The 12279-nt window shown below is 45.6% G+C and overlaps 2 protein-coding genes and 1 long non-coding RNA gene across 3 annotated transcripts in view; 2 read left to right on the forward strand and 1 right to left on the reverse strand.

Annotated features, from left to right (window-relative positions):
* The window catches only part of LOC135826072 (kinesin-like protein KIF16B), an 88012-nt gene extending 76263 nt beyond the window's left edge, over window positions 1-11749 (reverse strand). The window contains exons 1-2 of the mRNA XM_065338744.1: window positions 11180-11749; window positions 6367-6436 (exon numbers count right to left, since the gene is read on the reverse strand). Coding sequence (XP_065194816.1) covers window positions 6367-6436; window positions 11180-11229 — 120 coding nt within the window. The 5' untranslated portion in view covers window positions 11230-11749. The remainder of the gene's footprint in view (window positions 1-6366; window positions 6437-11179) is intronic.
* LOC135821473 (uncharacterized) lies at window positions 388-2503 on the forward strand. Its single transcript, XM_065334504.1, has 2 exons — window positions 388-2324; window positions 2423-2503. Exons 1-2 carry the CDS (start codon window positions 408-410, stop codon window positions 2423-2425), a joined length of 1920 nt encoding a protein of 639 aa, XP_065190576.1. The 5' UTR covers window positions 388-407; the 3' UTR covers window positions 2426-2503.
* On the forward strand, window positions 7549-8580 carry LOC135806922 (uncharacterized). Its single transcript, XR_010551345.1, has 2 exons — window positions 7549-7708; window positions 8198-8580. It is a non-coding gene; the product is annotated as an uncharacterized LOC135806922 (long non-coding RNA).
* Window positions 11750-12279: the final 530 nt, after the last annotated feature.

Below are 12279 nucleotides of genomic sequence, written 5' to 3' on the forward strand. Positions count from 1 at the left end.
CGATGAGTGGACCCCTACATGGACTGAATTTCAGAATGTTTTGAAGAAGTGTCGCAACACCTCTGCACCGGGTCCTGACAAGATACCTTACATAGTTTGGAAGCTTTGTCCCTCCCTTCAATCCATTCTTTTCACCATCTTTGGGCGGGTTTGGGAGAGCAAGATCATTCCAAGGCAGTGGCAGGTAGCGTGTATCACACTCCTGGCCAAGGGGGAGGTGTCTGATGATCCTTCGAAATTCCGACCGATTGCTCTAGCAAACACGTCCGGGAAGATCTTTTTCACCTTAGTTGCAAAGCGCCTCTTGAAACATATGCTAGGCAATAAGTTCTTCGATGGTGACAACCAGAAAGGATTTATGCCTGCAAAGGCTGGGTGCTTAGCATACATGACTTTGTTATGAGGCGATGCGTGATGCAAAGACGGCAAAACGCCAAATTTGCATTGCGTGGATAGATTTGAAGAATGCATTTGGTTCAGTGCGCCACAATCTGATACAGTATGCTCTAACCCACTACAGCCTTCCTTTGCAATTCAGGAAATTAATTTTTTCCTACTACGACAGTCTTTGCGCTTTCGTCGTACAACCACACACCCCCACCTTTAATTACAACATTGGTGTTTTCCAGGGGTGCCCCTTGTCCCCGGTCCTTTTCAATATTTGTTTCCAGCTTCTGCTGGACTCACTTGCAGCCCCTGAATTAAGTTGCCTCTCCTATGATTTTAAATCTGCCCCTTTGCAAGTGTCCCAAACAGCTTTTGCTGATGACTTAGGCCTCTATAGCAAATCTAGTGCAGGTTGTCAAAAACTCATTGCGGTCACGGAGGACTTTCTCTCGTGGACCCAATGTATGCAGGCGGCGCCGCACAAATGCAAAAGCAGTGCAGCAAAGCTTGTAGATGGCCGGTACAAACCTTACGATCCCTGCCTGACGATGTCAGGGAGGAAGATCGCTTTCATTGACACTGCAGAGTTCAAGTTCCTGGGGCGAAGGCTGCATGCTGATTGCTCTGAGCAGACCCAGCGGGAAGACATCCGTCAACTCACTGTATCTCTCATGCAAAAAGTAGATGGCTCTTGGCTTCAAGACCACCACAAGCTATGGCTTTACCACCATCTTGTAGTGCCCAAGCTTTCTTGGTCTTTCCAGGTTCTTGAACTCACACAAGGTTTTGTACGTGAACTGCACTTTATGTGTTTACCATTTCTGAAGAAATGGTCAGGCCTACCTCGATGCGCAAACTCTGCCATTCTTTTTATTGGCAGTCGCAAACGCTTTGGCTTACGCCTCCACTACCTTCCTACGGTGTGGAAAAAGTGCCAGTCCATCAAATGGCACATTCTTCGATCGAGTGGGGACGCGCGCATGAGGGCGCTGTACACTCTGCGTCGGAGTAAGGATGCGAAGCTGACAAAGCGATATGCGGCGACAATAGAGCTGGAGTGTGCAGAGGCATCAGTAGGTTCAGGGACTCTCCGTCCACCGTCATCTTCAAGTCATCGTGCAGGGTTGGGTGCTCGTGCTCCGAAGCAGCATTCCAAACCCCCGAGGAAGGATCTCCTTCAAACATTTGAGGAGATCAACGCGCAGGAGCAGATTTTGAGGCTGAAGACTCTTCAGGTGCAAGGCAAGTGGTTGGAGTGGACATCGGTGATGTGGCAGGACCTCTCGTGGAAATCCCTTTTGTACGGTGGTACTGGTAAGGATTTGAAATTTCTTCTCGCATCAACCCTCGACGTGCTACCTTCTCCGACGAACCTACGCCGTTGGGGAAACACTGTAGTGGATCCGTACTGTAGTTTGTGCCGTACCTGGGCCTGTACTACGCGCCACGTGCTTGGCGCTTGTCGCGTAGCGCTGGACCAGGGACGTTACACCTGGAGGCACGACAACGTACTCGGGGTCATCGTCAGGACCATGCGTGAGGAGATTCGAATCCGCACTGCTGCAAACACCGTACAAACCGAAAATTCAAATGAGCTTGACTTCATCTCGTTTTGCAAAGCGGGAGAGAAGCCAGTTCGCGTTCAGCCCAGACGAAAGTTGGTTACGACTGATCTCCTGTCAGCGGCCTCAGACTGGAAACTTCTTGTCGACTCAGTTAGTGCAAAGATTTCTTTCCCTAGCTGTGTTGCACTTACCACCCTAAGACCAGATATAGTTCTGTACTCTACGAGTCGTAGGATTGTATTCTGGATGGAGTTGACAGTTTGTGCTGAGGACAGATTCAGTGTCAGTAACTCGCGGAAGGACAGGCGGTATGCGGATCTGGCCGATCAATGCCGAGCAAACGGGTGGCAGGTCGTTTCTTTTTCGGTTGAGGTAGGTGTGCGTGGTTTCATCCCGGACTCTCTTCGGAGGGCTCTGAAAGCGCTTGGGTTTTCTAATCGAAGAATAAAATTTATTTGTAATTTGTGCAGTAAGACGTCTCTGCGAAGCAGCTACATCATCTGGTTGCGGCGTCAGCAAAAACACTGGTCGGAAGATCCACTTTTCTGAGGTACTGTATGTGGGGCTCCGTTTGAGGTGCGTTGAAATTTATTCTCTTTATCTTATTATTTCTTTTCTATAATTTCCCCATATGAGTTCCTATCAGTTGCTGTGAACACCTTGAGTGGAGAGCGTGTCGTGACTCGCGACATCATAAAGATCCCGACTCAACGGACATGAAAGACATTTACGTTTCTTGATTTGGAAAGTTTGTTTCTTTGTTTCTTTCTCAAACAAGATTCAATTTCAACGGAAAAGGGCAGCTGCATTCACAGGCAGCTGCGCACAAAGAACATGCATAAAAATGGCGACCACGACCTTCATTTACGTGGCATGGTAACAAAAGGAACTAGTGCAGCGACAAAACAGAAATGGAGAAGAAGTGAACAGCAAGGAGAGCGAATCGCTAAAATGCACTAGCCTACTGTCTGTACAGTCATGGAGTTAGTGAACACGCAGTCACGTGGTCACGTACACATAAACGTCATACCAATACGTCATCATGGTCATGCATAACAAAAGGAAAGGAAAGGAAAGTCACGCGTGAGCAAAACAAATCAAGAGCGCGAAAATACTCACGGGACGAAAACATAACGAAGAATTTGTTTGTGAACAAAATGCAAAGAATAGAGAAACGAAGGATTGCTTCGAAGCTACTTCGAAGTAGAATGAAATCAATCACTAGAAAGGACGATGGGGAACTAGACTTCGGCTAACCCAAGCGTGGAATCAGCCACAACGTAAGCAAGCAAGAGAGTACAAAATCATCGTCATGTAATGCAAATTAATAATTGGTTATTCCGAATTCATGTACATGTATTTCATCGCGACGTTCGCGACACTCCCCACAACAGAGAAGAAGAGCGATTGTAATTGCAGTAGTGTAGACAAAGTGTAAATGAGTGTGTGGTGATTGCTTAGTGTTCAACAAGAGAGTGTACTGTGTATAAATACATTCATGCAGACTATTTACAGAGTTTACAGAGTTATACTGCACCTTGACTTATTAGGTTCTTCAGGTTAGCACGGGAACCAGCGGCTGCTCGGCGTGTTGGTCGAGCTGGTTGTTGCTGTGTAGGTTGTGCAGGCTGTACAGGCTGTGCGGGTTGTGCGAGCGGCGGGTCATCGTGCGCTGCATCGTGATTCTCCGCTTGCACAATTGGGTACAACAGACATAGTGGACGTTGGATCTGCCGCTTGGATGGCAGAACAACTGTTGCAGATCTGATTTCACCATCATTACTGTTGTGCAGTTTGTCAATTCGTCCAATTAACCAAGAGCCGCGTGGCATCTTTTCTTCCTTGACTAGGACAACAGTATCCACAGCAGGTGGATCATGTGCTTGCAGTCTTCCATGCGGAAGTGCAGTCTGACCACGTTCACGTAGCGTGGGTAGATAGGAATACTGCCATTCTGACCAAAAAGTCTGTAGTAGGCGTTGACCATCCGTCCAGGCAGTTAGCAATGTGTTAGCCAAAGACGTGTCAGGCTCAAACGTCGGGTCATTACCAAAGTCTCCCTCCATACCAGGAGTGCCCAACTTCGGGTTTAAAGACAAGAAATGGTTGGGAGTAAGAACATTACCAAAATCCAATTCGTTTCCAACGTAGACCAGTGGACGTGCATTAATCATCGCCTCCGCCTCCATTAGAAACGTATTGAGCATATCACGGTTTGGAATTGAAGTGCCCACTGTCTTTCGTAGGACCCTTTTCACTGATTGTACTAAGCGCTCGTATGCGCCGCCCATCCATGGAGACAGCTGTACTATGAATTTCCATTGTATTCCATTCGTAGCACAGTACGAAGTAAAGTCATCGGTGTGGTTCACGTCATTCCAAACTTCACCAATGACGTTCGAGGCAGTGTGAAATTGTTTTGCATTATCTGACAAAACTTCAATCGGCGTACCTCTACGGGCAATAAATCTACGAAAGCCCAGTAGAAATGAGGCTGTTGGGTTTCGGCACCAAATTTTCATGTCGTGACTCGCGACATCATAAAGATCCCGACTCAACGGACATGAAAGACATTTACGTTTCTTGATTTGGAAAGTTTGTTTCTTTGTTTCTTTCTCAAACAAGATTCAATTTCAACGGAAAAGGGCAGCTGCATTCACAGGCAGCTGCGCACAAAGAACATGCATAAAAATGGCGACCACGACCTTCATTTACGTGGCATGGTAACAAAAGGAACTAGTGCAGCGACAAAACAGAAATGGAGAAGAAGTGAACAGCAAGGAGAGCGAATCGCTAAAATGCACTAGCCTACTGTCTGTACAGTCATGGAGTTAGTGAACACGCAGTCACGTGGTCACGTACACATAAACGTCATACCAATACGTCATCATGGTCATGCATAACAAAAGGAAAGGAAAGGAAAGTCACGCGTGAGCAAAACAAATCAAGAGCGCGAAAATACTCACGGGACGAAAACATAACGAAGAATTTGTTTGTGAACAAAATGCAAAGAATAGAGAAACGAAGGATTGCTTCGAAGCTACTTCGAAGTAGAATGAAATCAATCACTAGAAAGGACGATGGGGAACTAGACTTCGGCTAACCCAAGCGTGGAATCAGCCACAACGTAAGCAAGCAAGAGAGTACAAAATCATCGTCATGTAATGCAAATTAATAATTGGTTATTCCGAATTCATGTACATGTATTTCATCGCGACGTTCGCGACAGAGCGCTTGCTCGAGCGTTGAACCGGGTTCTCAATCCACCATACCCAGTTCGCAAGGCTGGGCGGGGTTGTGAGCAGGCTTTCATTTCATCTCTAGTTTCTTATTATTTCTTATTATTTCTGCTTTTCATCTCATTACAAAAATTCTGCGCTTTTTCTCCATCTGCGCATAAAATCTAGACTGACAACCTGCTTGTTAAATCATGCACCTGCTTTCAGGCGTAAAAACCCTGTTGTAGAGGTCTCAGTCCTCATTTGTTAGACTTACCTGTCTTTATAAATGTAACTTACTCTCTCTCTCTCTCTCTCTCTCTCTCTTTACTCTCTCTCTCTCTCCCCCCCTCCCTCCCTCCCTCCCGCATATCCTATGATTATGTTTCCAGGTTGCCCAGAAACCCAAGGGGCCTAGCAGCAGTACATGTAATGTCATAGAATACACGCAACAAACTAGAGATTAGAGAACTATGGTTGTGTCAGTTATCTGCATCGGCATCTGTATACTAAATACACGTGATAAAGTACCTATACTTGTCTTGTAAGTACTTGTACTTGTCTTTCCAGTTAATTGGGGGGGGGGGGGGAGGGGGTAGTCCAGTCGATATCCACCCCAGTTTAAAGGCCACACCGTTTTTTATCGATGTTTCGCGTCCCCGCGCGCATGTATTTCACAGCCGGAGTTTAAAAAAAAAATTTAACGGAACAAAATTTTTTTTGGAAAATGCAATACAAATTTAATGCAAACCCAGAAAACCGGAAAATGTAACCCAAAAGGAAAAAACGGAACATGATTGTTACACGTAACTACCGGTATTATGTTGGCATCAATTAAATATTTGTTCTATTTATCGCATGATTGTACTCAGCTCACACACATGTACATGTACATGTACATGTACATGTGTGTGTAATAAGCTGGGCCGTAAGTCACACAATCATCATGCCGCCTGTGTTTGGACCACAAGCATGGCAGAGGGGATACACTCATGTATTCATGTACATGTCAATGTACATGAACAGTGCCGCGTCGCTTCACTGTGCACAAATGCAATGCACGTACACTGTTTTTTTGGATGGCTTTTTTTTCGCCCTCCCTCATTGATTTCATCGAATACGGTGACGCGAAACATAGAAAAAAACGGCGTGGCCTTACATGCCTGCAACACAATCCATTCATCTAGTTTACTTACCTTTGGATCATGAAGGCGAACGGTGGAGCTGGTCATAGATAGCGTGATTTTGCTGTCTGTCTTTATCTCTCTAGACACGAAGGCATAAGAAAGCAAAAAAAAGATGTTGCCAGAAACCAGCTTATGCCGTAATTCCTGCCAAGTGCCGTGCTGTTCTCACATTTGCTCATAAGGCAGAAGGCTGATGGGTGCTGGTAATGGCAGTTGCGTGCTGGAGTGCAGGGTTCGTGCTCACCTGGCTGTTTAGTCTGATATGTGCATGACATTGTCTGGAGTGCAGGGGTCGTGCTCACCTGGCTGTTTAGTCTGATATGTGCATGACATTGTCTGGAGTGCAGGGTTCGTGCTCACCTGGCTGTTTAGTCTGATATGTGCATGACATTGTCTGGAGTGCAGGGTTCGTGCTCACCTGGCTGTTTAGTCTGATATGTGCATGACATTGTCTGGAGTGCAGGGGTCGTGCTCACCTGGCTGTTTAGTCTGATATGTGCATGACATTGTCTGGAGTGCAGGGTTCGTGCTCACCTGGCTGTTTAGTCTGATATGTGCATGACATTGTCTGGAGTGCAGGGTTCGTGCTCACCTGGCTGTTTAGTCTGATATGTGCATGACACTGTCTGTATTCTTGGTGTAGTACTTTCGCTATACAGTATTATGTTGGTCATTTGATGGGTGACTTACTCACTTCTTTGTTTTCCTTCTCTTGTTTTTCTCTCGCCTGAGCTGTTACACGAGTTGGGTTAAAGGGAAACTGAACGCCAAAAATAAGTATGGCTTATCCGAAGGAGAATTGGGCACTAATTCCGATGAGCTATGTCTCGAGCCGATCAGAGAAGAGGAACTGCATCAAATTTCATAAATAACACCTCCCATATTTGGAAATTGGCCTTGATGACGTGCGTACTGCTTAGCTGTCACCATGCTGTGCATGTTCAGCAGTGTAATTGAATGGAAGAAAACAATTACTTTGGTGTTTTGCAGCTCTGTTTCGTTCCCTGACGGTAACCAAATCTAGATGTAGGAATCTGTTGAGCAGGAGAGTGACACATGTCTTCCCGAAGGCTGTCCAGGCTGCAGTGGTGATGAAGAAGACACGATCATCACCCCGAGATCGATCGTAGCGAATTGGAAAACTCATGGTGAATTTGCTTCCACTCCAAGGCAATGTCGAGGTATGAAGGGTGCTTGTACTGCCTTCCAAAGTGAAGAGGAGATGAACATGGCTTTGCATAGCTGTTGTTCTATGCCAACTTACCTACTCTTGCTGGTACCGTAGTGGCATATTGCAAATTTCGTGGACGAACAACTCTAGTCACTAGTGGCTAGTGAGCAACACTAACAGGTGAGATTATTCAATTCGACAAAAATTGTTTTTGTTTGAGAACTGACAGTGGCAGTCATTAGACTCAGTAGGTGTCTCTCTGGTGCTTCTTTCCCTTCATCGGTAGGGTTGTGCTTGAAGTAAAAATAAATAGAAAATGTGGAACAAAAATCTGATCCTGTAATTCGAATTTGAACTTCAAAGTACGTGTACATCAAATCACAAAATGACTGTAAAGGTGGTGCTGTGCATTGAGAAAGACTGGGAGCTGGCAGCAATGGAAAGGGTAGAAACGAAACCAGTAATGCAGAGTATTCATAAGGTAGAGGGAGATGAAAACGGGAGAGGAGTAGTGAGCACTTCAGTTTGAAGTAGTGTCAATACTCAATAGACAGCATCGTGTTGCTGACGTTGTGAATATTGTGTGAATCTAATAATTGTCACGAAATTGATATCCAAAATTATTATCCCCTGAGTAGTATTATGGTGTTCTCCTGTGTTTACATGCAGAGCCTTGACGTTGCTGGACGAGCGACAATATAAATTACATAAACATGTAGCTCGTGATGTGGGATGACTGCCGTATCGCATTGCCAACGCAAACCCATCCTGTGTCAGTGCAGCCATCCAGCAACTTGAACTCCCCGGACCAGATGCCGCTGCAGATGAACACCATGCCGATGGAAAGCCAGGAGTTGATAGCGAAGCATTCTGGTCTGCACAGTACAAGGCAAAGAACAATTATGAATTATAATGCATTGTAATCTTTCCCACACTTCTTTGTAAAAACAAACAAACAGTGCCATTATCACAACACTTGATCAAGCATCTTGATGGAGGTATTTTCCATTGTGCTGGCTCAGCATCTGCACCAGGAAGACCATGTACACTTACACGTATCTTGTGTGTGTGTGTTCGTGCGTGTGTGTTTGCGTATCTGTATGTGCACACGTGTATGTGGGGGGGGGGGGGCACGCACATGTGTATGGGTAGGAGTGTGTGTGTGGGGGGGGGGGGGGGGGGTACACGCACATGTGTATGGATGTGCGCGCTGCATGCGTGTGTCTGTGGGGTGGGGTGGGGTGCACGCACATGTGTACATGTGTGTGCGCAATACAGCATGTGTGTATGTGTTCGTTGAACACAGGGTGTACTCCTGATTACATAAACTTCGTGATCATTGTGATTTCATGTGCTTCGAAGTCGAACTTCGCAATACATGTACTGATGCTTGATTAGATTTATGTTCCACATGTTCTATTTATTTTATTTTACTTCAAGCACTTGTACTATTCAAGCACAACCCTACCAATGAAGGGAAAGAAGCAGCAAAGACACCTACTGAGTCTAATGACTGCCACTGTCAGTTCTCAAACAAAAACAATTTTTGTCGAATTGAAAAATCTCACCTGTTAGTGTTGCTCACTAGCCACTCGTGACTAGAGTTGTTCGTCCACGAAATTTGCAATATGCCACTACGGTACCAGCAAGAGTAGGTAAGTTGGCATAGAACAACAGCTATGCAAAGCCATGTTCATCTCCTCTTCACTTTGGAAGGCAGTACAAGCACCCTTCATACCTCGACATTGCCTTGGAGTGGAAGCAAATTCACCATGAGTTTTCCAATTCGCTACGATCGATCTCGGGGTGATGATCGTGTCTTCTTCATCACCACTGCAGCCTGGACAGCCTTCGGGAAGACATGTGTCACTCTCCTGCTCAACAGATTCCTACATCTAGATTTGGTTACCGTCAGGGAACGAAACAGAGCTGCAAAACACCAAAGTAATTGTTTTCTTCCATTCAATTACACTGCTGAACATGCACAGCATGGTGACAACTAAGCAGTACGCACGTCATCAAGGCCAATTTCCAAATATGGGAGGTGTTATTTATGAAATTTGACACAGTTCCTCTTCTCTGATCGGCTCGAGACATAGCTCATCGGAATCAGTGCCCAATTCTCCTTCGGATAAGCCATACTTATTTTTGGCGTTCAGTTTCCCTTTAAGGGTGCTATTTGGATGGTGTTCGCGAATACGGATTTCTCTTTGTTTTGTATTCATCGGTTAACTGGGTTCCGTTGTTTTCTTATTAGATTTTCCAATTTATTTGATTGGATTTTTCCTACTAGACCAGATTTGTCACTAGCACCTTCTTTGCTTGCACTCTTTGAGCTTTTCAAACAGTGTATCACCCAGTTCTGCCCAGTTTGTTATCAAATAAAGGCAAACTTCCCAGTAGTAGTAGCAGTAATAGTAGTAGTCACGGCGATACAGTTTTGTGAATGATTGCCGGATACTCTCTAGAGCATGAGGTGGTCCTTCTTGCTGTGATCTGTGCACAACTGGTTTGCTGTTATACATCCATGCTGTCTTGGTGTCCTTAAAGCTAAATGTGCTCTGTCTACCCTTGCTGGTTAGACAGATCAATGACATTGTGTTCTGCTTGCTCTTTCCTTTGCGTTGGTGTTTTTTTATCACCATTGATTTCACATTGCAATTTCAAATTTGGACTTCACGGAGAATTTCAAAGGTTTAGGAAATTAGAGGCCACATGCCACGTACTGCTCTTTTCTCTCCGAAACTCAACACTTGCAAGCCAGATATGAAAGAAAGAAAAAATCATCAGTCACACCACCGGGACTCAAACCAGGGACCTTGCTATTCGCGAGCAATGCTCTAACCAACTGAGCTACAGTATGACTCTTATCCACAGTGATGGTAAATCTATCCTTCTTCGATCAGTCCATATCTGGCTTGCATCATACTGGCAACTCCACCAATCAAGAGGGCCCTCGGCCATTCGCTTGATATCATGGGGAGCGCATCAAACTATGTCCACTGCGAGCAAATACAAATTGCAATTTCAAATTTGGACTTCGCGGAGAATTTCAAAGTTTTAGGAAATTAGAGGCCACATGCTACGTACTGCTCTTTTCTCTCCGAAACTCAACACTTGCAAGCCAGATATGAAAGAAAGAAAAAATCATCAGTCACACCACCGGGACTCAAACCAGGGACCTTGCTATTCGCGAGCAATGACGGCTTGCATCATACTGGCAACTCACACCAAGCAATAGGCCCCTCGGCTATTCGCTTGATATCATGGGGAGCGCATCAAACTATGTCCACTGCGAGCAAATACAAATTGCAATTTCAAATTTGGACTTCACGGAGAATATCACAGCATTTTCACCATCTTCCCCATCCTAGTAGTATTGTGTAACACTCACACCATCTCACTAACCAAGTGACTTGGTTCTTTGTTTTCCCCTGTCACACATCGCTGTTATTAGGTCCCTGTGTAACACTCGCACTTTCTCATCAGTACAATGTCATAGTATTATCGTTTTATTTGTCTTACGATGCAGAATACAACTTCAAGTCGTAGAACCAATCAAAGCATTAGCGCTAAATGTAGATCTACACGAAGCCGCATGGACAAAGATTGCACTTCACATTATTGTGCTTGCACTGAATTTGACATTACCTGTCTGACAAAGGGCGCGCTCGCACCGCCACTTTCACGGCGTTGGACATGGCGTCGCTTGGACTTGGTAACACAATCAGCTACAGTCTAAATGTCGAGGAGAATCTGCTTGGCTCCAATCTTTACTTCTGAGCTCCAAGCCTCTAGGCAGCCCCGACGGCTTCCCGGAAAGAAAGGAGAGTTTCACCATTCAAGTCGGATGCAGCTGACTGCAGTCCGAAACAGCGTGCTGCCCTTCCCGATTTCCACTTGTATTGCTAGATTCACGATAATAATAAAAGATCATCTCAACTCTCGATTTCGCGGGGGTCCAGGTAGACCTGCTGGCAACTAATAGTAGTAATACTTTCGGGCAAGGCCAGCAGCTGCACTACGTGTTGTACACGCGTGGATAAGTCGGATGCAGCTGACTGTCGACTGCAGTCCGAAGCAGAGTGTTGCCCTTTCCGCTTTCCACTTGCTAGATTCACGCTATAAAAGACCATGTCAACTCTCGATTTCACGGGGGTCCAGGTAGACCTGCCGAGTGCCGGCAACTTTCGGGCAAGGCCAGCAGCTGCACTACAAGCGTCGATAGATCTACTCAGGAGTCAGTACTCTCGTACTACAGTAAGATCGGGCGCCTAAGAACGCAGGGGCTCGAGCGCAGCCTAGGAAAGTTCTTAAAATTTTGATTCTAGCCAGACCGTTCTTATTCACACGCGCGCGGCGAGTCGAGTGACGTCATGACGTTTGTCATGTACATGTACATGTAGTGCAATGTAGTACAGTCGTCCCTCTCTAATCCGGCACTTTATAATCCAGCACCCTCGATAAACCAGCACAATTTTCAGTAGCCAAAATGTCCTCTTCATGCACATTGCAGCGGTAAATCAGATTTGTTAATCCAGCACCCTCCCTAATCCAGCAGATTTTCGTGGCACAAATGGTGCCGGATTATAGAGGGACCATTGTACTTCTAAACTAGTGGGTGTCGTAAATGGGAATGACTGTACATGTAGCAGTTACTGTTTACACGTGTACATGACATGTACTCACCTCCCATACATGTACAATGTAGATCTACGTGTACGTGTAAATTCGCAACTTCGTGTAAGTAC

Source organism: Sycon ciliatum, chromosome 1, assembly GCF_964019385.1.
Source record: "Sycon ciliatum chromosome 1, ocSycCili1.1, whole genome shotgun sequence".
In the NCBI taxonomy this organism is placed as follows: domain Eukaryota; kingdom Metazoa; phylum Porifera; class Calcarea; order Leucosolenida; family Sycettidae; genus Sycon; species Sycon ciliatum.

What these genes read in the sequence shown, in the direction of transcription:
- LOC135821473 (XM_065334504.1), top strand. Translation starts at nt 408, where the DNA reads ATGCGTGATGCAAAGACGGCAAAACGCCAAATTTGCATTGCGTGGATA.